Source organism: Hippocampus zosterae, chromosome 2, assembly GCF_025434085.1.
Source record: "Hippocampus zosterae strain Florida chromosome 2, ASM2543408v3, whole genome shotgun sequence".
In the NCBI taxonomy this organism is placed as follows: domain Eukaryota; kingdom Metazoa; phylum Chordata; class Actinopteri; order Syngnathiformes; family Syngnathidae; genus Hippocampus; species Hippocampus zosterae.
In genome coordinates this window covers 293,586-310,345 of record NC_067452.1, presented here as the reverse complement: position 1 = coordinate 310,345, position 16,760 = coordinate 293,586, and the positions used below count along the sequence as shown (strand labels likewise).

Sequence of the window (16,760 nt, the reverse complement as noted above, 5' to 3'; positions counted from 1 at the left end):
GCTATGACCCATTCCTTCGATAAAGCACATATGACCTTGCTGGCCAAGCAGGTAGCGGGAAGGCATCTTCAGAGCTTTCCATAATGCATGACGATTTTGAGTGGTGGGAAGGCAAACATCCGCCTCATGATCAATAGGCGGGGATGACGTCATCGCGTTTGATGACAGAATTAAATGTTCCTCCTTAGTTGGAGTAAAGCGTGGCTCGTTCCTTTTTAACTCTTCACTATAAATAAAGTTAGAAAATTAAATTAAAAAAAATTCATAAAATTATAATAATAAAGTATATAATGTCACTCCACCGAACAGCTACCTGAATCCAACACACGCTCGAACACTGCAACACAGCGCTTTGATTTACACCACGTCATTTGGAACGTAAGTCACCATTTGAATGGTCCAAATTTCTCATAAGCAGCCTTCGAAAGATAACTCACTGACACCCTCTTTTGAACAAGTTTGAAGCATGATGGTACAATGTCAAAGGTGATCCAGGACTAAACATGATGAACGTCAAAGGTGATCCAGGACACTTTAATCAGCAACATGTGTACAAGATATCATGTTTCTACTCGTTTACATTTTGCCAAGTAGTGATCAAGTGTAGAATATGGGTACCGTATTTAAAAAAAAAACATGACAGTGTAAAGGCACGTGCCTAATATCTTCTACAGTATGATATATTATAGACATACAGGTATGTATAATATATCCTTTAGGGCTAAATTTCACACGTTTCTCAACATTTCACTGAAGTGATTGTTGAATACAAATGAATGAAGGTCATCCGAACGAAAGTAATCTTTTGACGATTGTGCGTTTCATGAAATACAAAACGTAATAGAAAAACAGCCATAATGTGGACAAGAGCATACTTAGGGGTGGGAGCTGGGGGTGGGGGAGGGGGGTGCAGGAGGACCACATAGTGTACAGCGAATTGCTATACATTAGTTAATCTGTTGGTTGCTTCAAGTTTGCCTTCCAAAATGTGCCAAATTGTTTCCTGTAGAAATCTCATGTCAAAATAAAGAGCAGTTTCTTTGTTGAGTAAGAATGATCGAACAGCAAGTGCTTTATGAATTTGTGAGTACATCATGCAAAATCTATGAGAGCAACCATAATGAAAATATGATGCTATTGCAGCCTATTCTAAGTGCAACCTGAGATTCTCAACAAGAAAGTAAAAAAATAGATAAAAAAAAAAAATGACACCCAATTTGGGGCTTTAAATTTTTTATAATGCGGGTGCATCTCAAATTTATTTCAGGAGTTTAATTTAAAAAGTTAAAAACTCAAATGATACAGAGTGATGAAACGAATCCATTTTACATAAAAAATAAAATGTCTTCCGAGTGTGTTTGTTCTAAACTGTAACCATCAAAGTCAGAGAAAAAAAAATCATAGTAAATTCTACTTTATCTGTAGTGAATCCACCGCATATTAGGTTTGAAGTGAACCATTGAAATAAATGACATTTTCCATAACATCCTTATATATTTGGATGCACCCTTCATAAGCTATACTCTCCATTGCTCTCTTGTTTATGCCTCTATCTTAAGTATTTCGATGATTAAATGTTTCAAATAGCGAGTTATGGTCCAGCGAGGTAATCCTTCTTCCTTAGTATAAATTTGAAATCCAAAAAGTAGGGAAAAAAAAGTCTCAAGTGATGGTTCTGGTTCAAACGTGAGAACACTTAACAGGCATACCGTGTAGAGGCCATTTCCTCCGAGGCCGCAGTCAAACTGGATCAGCCTCAAAGTTTCGTGCGTAGTGATCGGCTTGAAATCTGCTAATAAACTAGCAGGTTGAAACATATTTTCTTGTGAATGTAAATTTTAAAAAGATGAAAAATCTAAAAAACACTGAGCTGGCCTGACACAAGGCCCATTAAATAAATATGTGTGCTTTCACCTTCCCACAAGGCACCTTGTTCCTGATGAATCCATGACGTGCATTCCTCATTGGAAAATCCTGGTCCAACTGATTGACGCCTCCTCCTTCAGTCAAGTGCCAGGAAAAAAAAGGCTTGTTCCAGAGGGGACTTCTTGTAAGTTGAACCGAATTCTTCCTCAGTTCACCAGCAGGACGTCCTCATATGTTGTCATCCTGACGGAAATACAAGACGGTGGTTTGTATTCAGATTGTATCCAGAGCTGTTTGATGTGACTCTGACAGGGGGGAAAGCCCAAAGTCCCCTTTTTGTATCACCAGTCATACTTTGGTACCACCTGGTGGAATCTTACTGTAGTTGTTTGATTTAGTTCATTCGTGGTGTTTTTACATCGATGTTTGAGATATCTTGTTTTGTTGGTGGAATTTGAATGCACCCTGAGGACTGGTCAACGGGAAACACAGCAGATCAGTGTTTTGCTTCTTCACTGATGCAACTGCTCACAGCTCTTGCGCTCTATTTGCCAGTTAGAATTTTCCTGAATGACCTAAAATGTTATCATTCTGTTTGTTCGTGTGTGATGTCACATCACTTTGTGGTTAAAATGTTAAATAGGCCATTAGGCTAGCTAATAGTATCGATGAGCCTCATGTGAAGGCATTTTGGCTGTGTTGATTACACTCACCCACTGAGTTCAGTTGTTTATGGAACATGGGTTTCACGATTGTTTACATGCTAGATGCGTGGGCTTGATGCTTTATGTCAGGGGTCCCCAAACTACGGCCCCGTACATTTGGCCCGGCCCTCTAACCCTCCTGTTGTCCTCGGGTCAAAATGACCCGTCACTCTGTTAAAAACGCCCCCAAAAAACTGCAAACAGCGGTGTCTACAAGCCTACTGGAACCTACAAAAGGATTATAAGGAAGGAACACAAGAACTTTAAGAGACTGCTCATGTGTCAGAGAGATTCTGCTCTGACAACTGAGCTGAACTTTTATCGGTTAAGAAAGTTAATGTTTGTCAAGTCCCGTGTTTGCCAGCAGGGGGCAGGCTTCTTGCTTGCTTTCTGCACACCTGCCACCGATTTGTGATTGATTACACGGGCTTTATTTGGGCGCTCTGGCAGTTGACTCACTGCCGGAGTATTCCACGCCGTGCCAAAATTCTCTCGCCCAATTCCTATTCGTATTATTCATTGCCTCTTAGCCTTGTGGCTATTATTGCGCGTCGTTATTCCTCTTTCGAGTGAAATTTATAGTATTGTCTAATCAGACCCTCCTTGCTATTTTTTCCGCAAGCGTTTTCGGTTGTTCTCTTTATTTTATCCCTGGTCCTTATTTTGACCAGCACTTTTTGTTATTCTCCCGGTCGGGTAATTTTGTGTTTGTATTAAAGACTCCTTTTGTTCTCTGACAAACCTCTTTCTGTGTCTGCTATTTCGGGGATCGACTTTCAGTTATTTGGTTATACACGAAGCGATTACTCTGTCTCTTCAGGTACAACGTGACAATGTTCCATGGCTTTTTTTCTATGAAGAACCCAGAGAGAGTTATTTAGTTATTATTTATTTCCTGTTTTTGTGTTAGTGTTATTATTTGTTTCCTGACTTTTTTCTGTAAAGAACCTGGAAAGGGTTATTTGGTTATGTGTGGCTTTTCTGGAAAACAATAAAAATTTTTTAGCTCCCCTACGATCGTCACACTTTTTTATAAACTGGCACCGGCCCCCCATCAGAGAAGGGAAAAGTTATGTGGCCCTCACAGGAAAAAGTTTGGGGACCCCTGCTTTATGTAATCAGTGTGTCTATTTTGAGATTCACATTCAGAGTACTTAAGATGCCGCCATTTTGTGGCATTTACAATATAAACGGTTACACACCCTTTTGTAAGGAGAGTGTGACAGTAATTTGCAAATATTCGCAATTTGCGGCAGGGCTTGCCCGCAACCTCATGCAGGAAGTTACTTCATGTTCTATTTTGTTATTCATTTCAATTGTCACTTTAGCCATTGTGTACTGAGCAACCACAACAGCGAAGCCACTACTACTTATTTATATCACAGTTGCATTTCTGATTTTATAGGACTCACTACAACCCCCCCCCCCCCCCCAAACAAACAGAAAAAGTATTGCATTACCTGTCACAGCAGCAGAAAAAGGAGCACGGCGATGTCTCCAGGCCCCTGAACTTGCCGGAGTTTGGCGCATCGGTGCACTCAGCTATGAAAGCATGCAGGTCTGTGATGTGAATGGGCTCCTGGGTCTGATGCTGTACGACAACATATAAAAGTTTGACATTTACATTCGGTTTCCAGAGCCGGATGCCACTCAATTCTCCGTGATCGATGCCCAAACCTAAATCATCTGAAAGTAGTTAAAACAGAATAGAGCAGGGGTTTCAAACTCATTTCACATTGTGGGCCACATACGGTCTCTGTAGATGTCAACTGGGCCGGACCAATAAAATTGTACCATACTCCGCGATAAATAACCAAAATAATGTCTTTTCTTTGTTTTGGTCAAAGAAGCACAAGAACATTAGGGAAATGTAATAAACGTATCTTTTACAAAACATTTCATGAAGCACCTTAGATTTCCTTAAACAAATGTGCAATTTACTTTTATCATTCACATATATGATCCAACTGATTGTACAAAGGCACAAAACGTAATTGGTATTGAAAAATATCATAATGCATTTTCAGATTAAACTGGGTTCATAAAGAATTTTTGTTTTTAAACAATTTACACATGCGCATATAAAATCTAAATAGAATCCCTGCCTACACCTTACAAACTGAGGAGAGTGCTATTAAATGTGTAAAGAATAAAGTATTCACACGTCCTTGATAGCGTCTGCTGTGTTGGGTCTGTCTCAGTGACAGACTGAGACTGCTATTGTCTTCTTCTCTGATCAAAACAATGTTGACTTGTACTCTGATCAAACAGTGTATCCGCCAGCGGATACTCCACGAATTGCACCTTGTAAAAAAATATTCATTCATTTTATGGATTTTTCCACTTTTAAATGATCCTGCGGGCCTGATCGAACTGCCTTGGGGGCCGGTTCCGGCCCGTGTACCGTATGTTTGACAACCCTGGAATAGAGGCTAGAAAACCTACATTTTGGATCGAAGATCTACTTTTCGATCAACTAACCTCACGGGATCTACCCTTACCGGCGTGCGCACGCGCGCACACACACACGTGCGAATTTAAGATTTACCTGCTTTATTTTATTTTTTAAATATATTTTTTTTGTGAAAATGAGACTGATAAGATGATTAGTGTGCAGTGTATATTAACACAAAAATATATTACTAACATGTACAAAGACAAACAAATGGTTGTTTGTTTTTTTTCTTCTCGACACTCCTCGGATCTACTTGGGACCCGTCTTAGATCTACCGGTAGATAAGGATCTACCTAATGGGCACACCTGCTTTAAGACAAAAAAAGGTCGGGTTTGCTGGCCTACCTTGATGGCCTCGTAGGCTCCGGTGATGAGCGCGATGAAGAGCGACAGCACCATGTAGATGAAGAGCGAGATGAAGGTGTACAGGTACACTTGGCTGAAGAGCCACACCAGAGTGCTGCTCTCCTGCATTCCTGAGAAGGTCACGAACATGTCGTCGCCATTGATGAGGGAGAAGAGGCATTCCGACACCATGGATAGGGAGCGGAACTGTAGCACAAGGATACAGTCTAATAAAACACTTCTTAACATGATCTGAAAACAGTAAATCTCTTCACACCTGAGGTTGGCAAACATTTTACACCAAGTGCCACACTTAAGAAAAATACTTAGCTCTCCAAGTGGCACCAAAATGACCAACATTAAAAATAGTTGCGTAGTAGGCCCAAGTACTCCGAGCGGGCGCTGGTGCACTCAGACCGTTCGGCGACTCAGAGCGTAGCTTCATTTTGTTGTTGGGTTACAGTAGACTAGAGCAGGCTAAAATGCGAGTCAATGTGGCGGCCATGTTGGCTGGGCCGACTGTCTCATCAAAGCAGAAACAATAGCTTAGCAGTGCTGTAAGCATGCAGCTCAACAGGCGCATGTTCTCTCTACTAATAGCTTTTTTCTTTTTAAATCAGGCACTAGTAGTCCTTTTGAAAATATTTTTGTTGCAGCTCAGTTTTTTTTTTCACAACCCTTATCAATGTCATCGATTCATAAAAGAAGTGCATTCATAAAAGAGTGGAATTGCACGTATTTTTGCTGTGGAATTGCCCGTATCAAGGCGCAGGAAGCATTATCCGCCCCCTCAGCAAGTTTGAATGAACTTTAAAAAATCAGTTTCAAACTTTTTTTTTTCTTCTTTAAAAAAAAAAAAAAAAAAAAACTTTACATAAGTAAAGTTGTCGTGTACTGGGGATTTTTAGGCTCCAAAAGAAGTCCAAAACAATGCTTGTTCTCTACTGGGTGTTTCAAAGCTACAAAAAAAGCACTTCGATGTAGTCCATTAAATTGAGGCTCGACAGTACTTAAAAGTAAGGTTGACTTATCGATGCGGTACCTTCACATGGTACGGTCCCAGCACAATCCAGCCGCAGAAGCAGTAGCCCAAATAAATGACGGCCACACAGCAGCAGAAGCGGATCACGTTGGGGAAGGCTGCTCGAAGAGTTACGATCAGGATCTAAACGATGATATCATGGAGAGGAATACCACATTTTCTTAACTCGGTGCAAATCAAACAACAAAGTTGAATTACTAACATGTGCCTCAAAATGACCTTACTAGTGAACTAGTGGGCGTTTTGCGGCTTACATGTCAATGAGTAAGCCTCAAAATGATCTTACGAGTGAACTAGTGGGCGTTTATCGGCTTACATGTCAACTAGTAAGCGTCAAAATGACCTTACTAGTAAACTAGTGAGCGTTTTGTGGCTTACATGTTCACTAGTAAGCGTCAAAATGATCTTACTAGTGAACTATTGGGCGTTTTGTGGCTTACATGTTCACTAGTAAGCCTCAAAATGATCTTACTAGTGAACTAGTACGCGATGTGTGGCTTACATGTCAACTAGTAAGCCTCAAAATGAACTTACTAGTGAACTAGTGGGCACATTTATGGCCTTACATGTTCACTAGTAAGCGTCAAAATGATCTTACTAGTGAACTAGTGGGCGTTTTGTGGCTTACATGTTCACTAGTAAGCGTCAAAATGACCTTACTAGTGAACTAGTGGGCGTTTTGTGGCTTACATGTTCACTAGTTAGCGTCAAAATGATCTTACTAGTGAACGAGTGAGCGTTTTGTGGCTGACATGTTCATAAATAAGCGTCAAAATGATCTTACTAGGGAACTAGTGGGCGTTTTGTGGCTTACATGTTCACTAGTAAGCGTCAAAATTACCTTACTAGTGAACCAGTGAGCGTTTTGTGGCTTACATGTTCACTAGTAAGCGTCAAAATGACCTTACTAGTGAACTAGTGAGCGTTTTGTGGCTTACATGTTCACTAGTAAGCGTCAAAATGATCTTACTAGTGAACTAGTGGGCGTTCTGTGGCTTACATGTTCACTAGAAGCCTCAAAATTATCTTACTAGTGAACTAGCGGGCGTTTTGTGGCTTACATGTCAACTAGTAAGCCTCAAAATGATCTTACTAGTGAACTAGTGGGCACATTTATGGCCTTACATGTTCACTAGTAAGCGTCAAAATGACCTTACTAGTGAACTAGTGGGCAATATGGAATAAATACTCAAAGGGCTTGCCAGGCAAGCCCATTGAGTATTTAAAGGGTTCAAAGGGCTTGCCTGGCAAGCCCTTTGAGTATTTATTCATCCGTGATGGTATTGTAGACCAATGAGAGCACGTCCGACAGACACGTGGACTTCGGGCGGCCAATCATGATGCATTTCGAGCCAAGCCCCAACAAAAACGGAGGAGAAAACTTTCAGACGCTTTGAAAGCTTTTGGGGTACATATTACTCTTGTTGTTACACAAAATTTTGTTTTACGATTATTTTAGGCGGTAACGTTATGGTGTAAATGTCAAATACGTGGTCAATTTATCAAGATGAAGCCTGCTTAAAAATTTGCTCCAACAATTTTGGAGATGTGTCTGACTTTGACAGCAATGGCGGCAGTTCAACGCTGACAGTCGCAGTCGGGTGCAGATTTATTTCGGCAGGACTTTCTAAAATCTGCCGTTTGCTCTGACAGTTCTCTGTCTGACAGTCACATTTTGTCTTATTACTCACAAGCTAATTGACATTTAAAAAAAGAGTTAATGTTTGGAACACGATTTTGCTCTTACTGTTTGCTGCCTTAGTTCGTTTGAAATATTCGCTTCCTGCATTACATGAAGTACATTTTTTAATATTCACAAGACTGTAACTGTGCATTATAAATAATGTCACATTTGCACTATGTTTTACTGGATCTACAACTAAACTAGGTCCTCATTTCTGGGAGAGTCCACAGCACCTCCTGTATCACAACCATTCTGCCGGCACACCTTCAGCAGCACGATGTTTCTAATGGGAGCTGGAGGGTGATCAGCTTCATTGAAGAACAGGAGGAGGAGAGGCACAACGTTTGTCATTTGTGATATGTTTTTAGACTTTTCTCCTAACTAAAAAAACTATGTTTTGTTAATTTCTTGATATAGTTCTTGTATTTAAATATTTTAACAATCAAATATTTTTCAACTGTGTTTTAGATATGAATTGTATGAAATAAATCAGTGAAGCCCCATTCAAATTCTACTCTATCTAATCTGCTCGATCACACTGCTGTCAACCTGCTGTACCTCCAAACTCCTTGGCTTACTCGCAGTTGGAGGGTTCCCCCCGAACGGGGGGACAAATCAAGGAACCAATCCCTGCACCCCGAACGGGGTGCCCTTACGGCCGTTTTTTTTTTTTTCGGCTAACCGCCCCCTGAACCTGGCAGGGTGGCGGGCGGACCTTTTGCTCCAGGCGGGGGACATAGAGACAAATCCGGGGCCCACACAGACACTCTCACGCACGCAACAAACACACACACAACAAACTACCTGGACATGCGACATTTGCACACAACAGATTACAAGAAGACAGACATCCTTCAGATGCAACCACCACACACCACACTGGGTACACAAACATTGCACAAACATAAACACTAGACAATACAACATAACATGGAAATGCAGACTACATCCCAAAACACCACCACGAACAACAACACCTCGTAGGACACCAACAGGCAGCAGAGCACAAACAGACCAAAACAACACACTCGCCTCACCAACACTACCCTCAAACGCAACACGGACAGACAACTCCAACAGAGATACAACAAACACAAGACCACCCCCCCAAACCTGGACCTGCAATAGCTGCAATAGAATCATCACACGCAGACAAACCTCACTCAGATGCAACTCAACACACACACACTGGATACACAGACATTGCTCCCGCATCACCACCCGCCAATACACAAACACGTGGACATGCAGAACACACACGCAAACAACAAACACCCCAACACCACAACCCCCGAACAACCCACAAAGAACAACACCCACCAACAAAAACAACAAACACACACTGACCATACTACAAATAAACATCAACGGCATCCAAAACAAGAAAACAGAACTAGAAGAACTCGCCTCACAACAGCACGCAGACATCATCACCATACAAGAAACCAAACTAGAAAAACAACACAACACACCTCGTCTCACCAACTACACCAGCATTAGGAAAGACAGAGAACACAAGGGAGGAGGAGGACTGCTCACATACATTCACAAATCAGTCACATTCACTCCCATGAACATCCCCAACAACATTAACACCAACACTACAGAAATTCAAACCGTAAAGATTCACATAACCAACCACAAAAGACTACACATATGCAACATGTATATACCCCCCAGAGATACCACCCGACCAGACCACGCCACAGAAGACACAGACATCACCAACACCTTCCAATACATAAACTCGCTGAACAACACCATTCTAACCGCAGACATCAACGCTCACTCAACACAATGGCACTCTCCCTACGACGACCACAGAGGCACCCTCATTGCAGACATACTACAGAACTCCCAACAAATCACTCTAAACGCAAACACACCTACCAGAAAACCTACAAACATCAACCAACAACCAACATCACCGGACATCACAACAGCCAGCAACAGCATCACAAACAGAACAACATGGACCACAATACACGCACTCAGTTCAGACCACCTTCCTATCAAAATCACACACAACACGCGTGCTCCTTTCCGCCTACAACAACACCTTCAAACTTACACAAATTACAGGAAAGCAGACTGGGAAGGATACACCTCTGAAATAGAATCAGCACTGGAGAACATAACCATACCTGACAACATCCACACAGCCAACACCATGCTCACAAACCTCATACTTACAGCAGACAAACACCACATACCCCACGGAAAAATAAAAAGCAAATCACTTCTCCTACCACAACACATCAGAACACTCATCAGCCAAAGAAACGACATCAGACAACAAAACCACCAAGACCCACGCATCACAGACCTAAACAAAGAAATAGACAAACAAATCCAAAAACACAAACAAGAGCTATGGAAAGAACACTTAACGGATGCATGGAACCACAGACACAAACAATACATACTCTGGAACACAGTAACAAGACTATCTAACAAAGAACAAAAAGCACCAGAAAACACCACAATACAGTTCGGACAACACACGGCAATATCCAACAAACAGAAAGCACGAGCTTTCAACAAACAATTCACCAACATAATACAACACAAAACCAACAGAACATACAGACAACTACAATGCAAAATACGAAAACTCAACACCACGCCCATAACCATCACAGAACAACAAGTCATACAAGCACTACAACGCTCCAAAAGCAACAACTCCACAGGCCCAGACAACATAAACATCAGACATCTGAAACACCTAGGCCCCAAAGCAATAACACTACTCACACACACTTACAACACATCACTCAACACCAACACCATCCCCGCAATATGGAAGACTGCAAAAATAATCCCAATACCAAAACCCAACAAAAACCACGCACTCGGCCCATCTTACAGACCAATAGCACTACTCAGCCCAATAGCCAAAACAATGGAAAAGGTAATACTACCCTTCATTACCAACAACACTCAACTACCCTCTCACCAACACGGCATCCGAAAACAACACTCCACAACCACAGCACTACACCACATACACAACATCATAGCCACAGGTTTCAATCAACAAAAACCACCACAACGAACAGTTGCCATAGCCCTAGACATGTCCAAAGCCTTTGACACGGTAAACCTACACACACTCACAAACAAACTCAACAACACTAACACCCCAAACATCATCATCAAATACATCTTCAACTACATAAGGGGACGCAGACAATACACTCAATACCGGGGGGAAACATCAGAACACAGAAACACGAAAACGGGGGTACCACAGGGGGGAGTACTTTCACCAACACTATTCAACATATACATGGCAGACTTACCACAACCACCTCCAAATGTACACACAGTTACATATGCAGACGACATCACCATTCTATCCACACATGTCAAACCACAACAGGCACAACAACAAGTACAAAAATATCTCCACGACATATACAACTGGACAAAACAGAACCAACTCACACTCAACGCAGACAAAACCACCACCACTCTGGGCGTTTTGTGGCTTACATGTTCACTAGTAAGCCTCAAAATGATCTTACTAGTGAACTAGTAGGCGATGTGTGGCTTACATGTAAACTAGTAAGCCTCAAAATGAACTTACTAGTGAACTAGTGGGCACATTTATGGCCTTACATGTTCACTAGTAAGCGTCAAAATGATCTTACTAGTGAACTAGTGGGCGTTTTGTGGCTTACATGTTCACTAGTAAGGTTCAAAATGATCTTACTAGTGAACGAGTGAGCGTTTTGTGGCTGACATGTTCATAAATAAGCGTCAAAATGATCTTACTAGTGAACTATTGGGCGTTTTGTGGCTTACATGTCAACAAGTAAGCCTCAAAAGGATCTTACTAATGAAGTAGTGGGCGTTTTTTGGCTTACATGTTCACGAGTAAGCGTCAAAATGATCTTACTAGTGAACTAGTGGGGATTTTGTGGCTTACATGTCAACTAGTAAGCCTCAAAATGATCTTACTAGTGAACTAGTGGGCGTTTTGTGGATTACATGTTCACGAGTAAGTGTCAAAATGATCTTACTAATGAACTAGTGGGCGTTTTGTGGCTTACATGTTCACTAGTAAGCGTCAAAATGACCTTACTAGTGAATTGTTGAGCGTTTTGTGGCTTACATGTCAACTAGTAAGCCTCAAAATGATCTTACGAGTGAACTAGTGGGCGTTTTGCGGCTTACATGTCAACAAGTAAGCCTCAAAATGATCTTACTAATGAACTAGTGGGGGTTTTGTGGCTTACATGTTCACTACTAAGTGTCAAAATGACATTACTAGTGAATTAGTGGGCACATTTATGGCCTTACATGTTCACTAGTAAGCGTCAAAATGATCTTACTAGTGAACTAGTGGGCGTTTTGCGGCTTGCATGTCAACAAGTAAGTCTCAAAATGATCTTACTAATGAACTAGTGGGGGTTTTGTGGCTTACATGTTCACTACTAAGTGTCAAAATGACATTACTAGTGAATTAGTGAGCGTTTTGTGGCTTACATCTCAACTAGTAAGCCTCAAAATGATCTTACTAGTGAACTAGTGGGCGTTTTGTGGCTTACATGTTCACTAGTAAGCCTCAAAATGATCTTACTAGTGAACTAGTGGGCACATTTATGGCCTTACATGTTCACTAGTAAGCGTCAAAATGATCTTACTAGTGAACTAGTGGGCGTTTTGCGGCTTGCATGTCAACTAGTAAGCCTCAAAATGATCTTACGAGTTAACTAGTGGGCGTTTTGCGGCTTACATGTCAACAAATAAGCCTCAAAATGATCTTACTCGTGAACTAGTGGGCGTTTTGTGGCTTACATGTTAACTAGTAAGCGTCAAACTGACCTTACTAGTGAACTAGTGAGCGTTTTGTGGCTTACATGTTCACTAGTAAGCCTCAAAATGATCTTAGGAGTGAGCTAAGGGGCGTTTTGTGGCTTACATGTCAACTAGTAAGCCTCAAAATGATCTTACTAGTGAACTAGTGGGCGTTTTGTGGCTTACATCTTCACTAGTATGCCTCCAAATGAACTTACTAGTGAACTAGTGGGCGTTTTGCGGCTTACATGTCAACTAGCAAGCCTCAAAATGATCTTACTAGTGAACTAGTGGGCACATTTATGGCCTTACATGTTCACTAGTAAGCGTCAAAATGATCTTACTAGTGAACTAGTGAGCGTTTTGTGGCTGACATGTCAACTAGTAAGCCTCAAAATGATCTTACTAGTGAACTAGTGGGCACATTTATGGCCTTACATATTCACTAGTAAGCGTCAAAATGATCTTACTAGTGAACTAGTGGGCATTTTGCGGCTTGCATGTCAACAAGTAAGCCTCAAAATGATCTTACTAATGAACTAGTGGGCGTTTTGTGGCTTACATTTTCACTAGTAAGCGTCAAAATTACCTTACTAGTGAACTAGTGAGCGTTTTGTGGCTTACATGTTCACTAGTAAGCGTCAAAATGATCTTACCAGTGAACTGGTGGGCGTTTTGCGGCTTACCTGTCAACTAGTAAGCCTCAAAATGATCTTACTAATGAACTAGTGGGCATTTTGTGGCTTACATGTCAACCAGTAAGCCTCAAAATGATCTTACTAGTGAACTAGTGGGCACATTTATGGCCTTACATGTTCACTAGTAAGCGTCAAAATGATCTTACTAGTAAACTAGTGGGCACATTTATGGCCTTACATGTTCACTAGTAAGCCTCAAAATGATCTTACTAGTGAACTAGTGGGTTCTTTTGTGGCTTACATGTTCACTAGTAAGCATCACAATGACCTTACTTGTGAACTAGTGAGCGTTTTGTGGCTTACATGTTCACTAGTAAGCGTAAAATTATCTTACTAGTGAACTAGTGGGCGTTTTGTGGCTTACATGTTCATTAGTAAGCCTCAAATGATCTTACTAGTGAACTAGTGGGCGTTTTGTGGCTTACATATCAAATAGTAAGCCTCAAAATGATCTTACTAGTGAACTAGTGGGCACATTTATGGCCTTACATGTTCACTAGTAAGCGTCAAAATGATCTTACTAGTGAACTAGTGGGCACATTTATGGCCTTACATGTTCACTAGTAAGCCTCAAAATGATCTTACCAGTGAACTAGTGGGCGTTTTGTGGCTTACATGTCAACTAGTAAGCCTCAAAATGATCTTACTAGTGAACTAGTGGGGATTTTGTGGCTTACATGTCAACTAGTAAGCCTCAAAATGATCTTACTAGTGAACTAGTGGGCACATTTATGGCCTTATATGTTCACTAGTAAGCCTCAAAATGATCTTACTTGTGAACTAGTGGGCGTTTTGTGGCTTACATGTTCACGAGTAAGCGTCAAAATGATCTTACTAGTGAACTAGTGGGCGTTTTGCGGCTTGCATGTCAACTAGTAAGCCTCAAAATGATCTTACGAGTGAACTAGTGGGCGTTTTGCGGCTTACATGTCAACAAGTAAGCCTCAAAATGATCTTACTAATGAACTAGTGGGTGTTTTGTGGCTTACATGTTCACTAGTAAGCGTCAAAATGACCTTAATAGTGAATTAGTGAGCGTTTTGTGGCTTACATGTCAACTAGTAAGCCTCAAAATGATCTTACTAGTGAAGTAGTGGGCGTTTTGTGGCTTACATGTTCACTAGTAAGCCTCAAAATGATCTTACTAGTGAACTAGTGGGCACATTTATGGCCTTACATGTTCACTAATAAGCGTCAAAATGATCTTACTAGTGAGCTAGTGGGCATTTTGTGGCTTACATGTCAACTAGTAAGCCTCAAAATGATCTTACTAGTGAACTAATGGGCACATTTATTGCCTTACATGTTCACTAGTAAGCCTCAAAATGATCTTACTAATGAACTAGTGGGTGTTTTGTGGCTTACATGTTCACTAGTAAGCGTCAAAATGACCTTCCTAGTTAACTAGTGTGTGTTTTGTGGCTTACATGTCAACAAATAAGCCTCAAAATGATCTTACTCGTGAACTAGTGGGCGTTTTGTGGCTTACATGTTAACTAGTAAGCGTCAAACTGACCTTACTAGTGAACTAGTGAGCGTTTTGTGGCTTACATGTTCACTAGTAAGCCTCAAAATGATCTTAGGAGTGAGCTAAGGGGCGTTTTGTGGCTTACATGTCAACTAGTAAGCCTCAAAATGATCTTACTAGTGAACTAGTGGGCGTTTTGTGGCTTACATCTTCACTAGTATGCCTCCAAATGAACTTACTAGTGAACTAGTGGGCGTTTTGCGGCTTACATGTCAACTAGCAAGCCTCAAAATGATCTTACTAGTGAACTAGTGGGCACATTTATGGCCTTACATGTTCACTAGTAAGCGTCAAAATGATCTTACTAGTAAACTAGTGGGCAAGTTTATGGCCTTACATGTTCACTAGTAAGCGTGAAAATGACCTTACTAGTGAACTAGTGACAATTTGTGGCTTACATGTTCACGAGTAAGCGTCAAAATGACCTTACTAGTGAACTAGTGAGCGTTTTGTGGCTTACATGTTCACTAGTAAGCCTCAAAATGATCTTACGAGTGAGCTAAGGGGCGTTTTGTGGCTTACATGTCAACTAGTAAGCCTCAAAATGATCTTACTAGTGAACTAGTGGGCGTTTTGTGGATTACATGTTCACTAGTAAGTGTCAAAATGACCTTCCTAGTTAACTAGTGTGTGTTTTGTGGCTTACATGTTCACTAGTAGGCGTCAAAATGATCTTACTAGTGAACTAGTGAGCGTTTTGTGGCTGACATGTCAACTAGTAAGCCTCAAAATGATCTTACTAGTGAACTAGTGGGCACATTTATGGCCTTACATATTCACTAGTAAGCGTCAAAATGATCTTACTAGTGAACTAGTGGGCATTTTGCGGCTTGCATGTCAACAAGTAAGCCTCAAAATGATCTTACTAATGAACTAGTGGGCGTTTTGTGGCTTACATTTTCACTAGTAAGCGTCAAAATTACCTTACTAGTGAACTAGTGAGCGTTTTGTGGCTTACATGTTCACTAGTAAGCGTCAAAATGATCTTACCAGTGAACTGGTGGGCGTTTTGCGGCTTACCTGTCAACTAGTAAGCCTCAAAATGATCTTACTAATGAACTAGTGGGCATTTTGTGGCTTACATGTCAACCAGTAAGCCTCAAAAATATCTTACTAGTGAACTAGTGGGCACATTTATGGCCTTACATGTTCACTAGTAAGCGTCAAAATGATCTTACTAGTAAACTAGTGGGCACATTTATGGCCTTACATGTTCACTAGTAAGCCTCAAAATGATCTTACTAGTGAACTAGTGGGTTCTTTTGTGGCTTACATGTTCACTAGTAAGCATCACAATGACCTTACTTGTGAACTAGTGAGCGTTTTGTGGCTTACATGTTCACTAGTAAGCGTAAAATTATCTTACTAGTGAACTAGTGGGCGTTTTGTGGCTTACATGTTCATTAGTAAGCCTCAAATGATCTTACTAGTGAACTAGTGGGCGTTTTGTGGCTTACATATCAAATAGTAAGCCTCAAAATGATCTTACTAGTGAACTAGTGGGCACATTTATGGCCTTACCTGTTCACTAGTAAGCGTCAAAATGATCTTACTAGTGAACTAGTGGGCACATTTATGGCCTTACATGTTCACTAGTAAGCCTCAAAATGATCTTACCAGTGAACTAGTGGG

The 16,760-nt window shown here is 41.0% G+C and overlaps 1 protein-coding gene across 1 annotated transcript; it reads right to left on the bottom strand.

Moving 5' to 3' along the window:
* Positions 1 to 1,509: 1,509 nt before the first annotated feature.
* Positions 1,510 to 6,552, bottom strand: LOC127595653 (mucolipin-3-like). Its single transcript, XM_052057307.1, has 4 exons — positions 6,413 to 6,552; positions 5,371 to 5,577; positions 4,031 to 4,161; positions 1,510 to 2,109 (listed from the first exon to the last, which is right to left on the bottom strand). The coding sequence occupies exons 2-4, from the start codon at positions 5,560 to 5,562 to the stop codon at positions 2,073 to 2,075; spliced, it is 360 nt and encodes a 119-aa protein (XP_051913267.1). The 5' UTR covers positions 5,563 to 5,577; positions 6,413 to 6,552; the 3' UTR covers positions 1,510 to 2,072.
* Between the last annotated feature and the right edge of the window lie 10,208 nt (positions 6,553 to 16,760).

What these genes read in the sequence shown, in the direction of transcription:
- LOC127595653 (XM_052057307.1), bottom strand. Translation starts at nt 5,562, where the DNA reads ATGGTGTCGGAATGCCTCTTCTCCCTCATCAATGGCGACGACATGTTC. An exon ending in GAGCCTACGAGGCCATCAAG is followed by an intron (nt 4,162 to 5,370) that starts GTAGGCCAGCAA and finishes GTTGTCGTACAG; the next exon opens with CATCAGACCCAGGAGCCCAT. An exon ending in TTTTTCTGCTGCTGTGACAG is followed by an intron (nt 2,110 to 4,030) that starts GTAATGCAATAC and finishes TATTTCCGTCAG; the next exon opens with GATGACAACATATGAGGACG.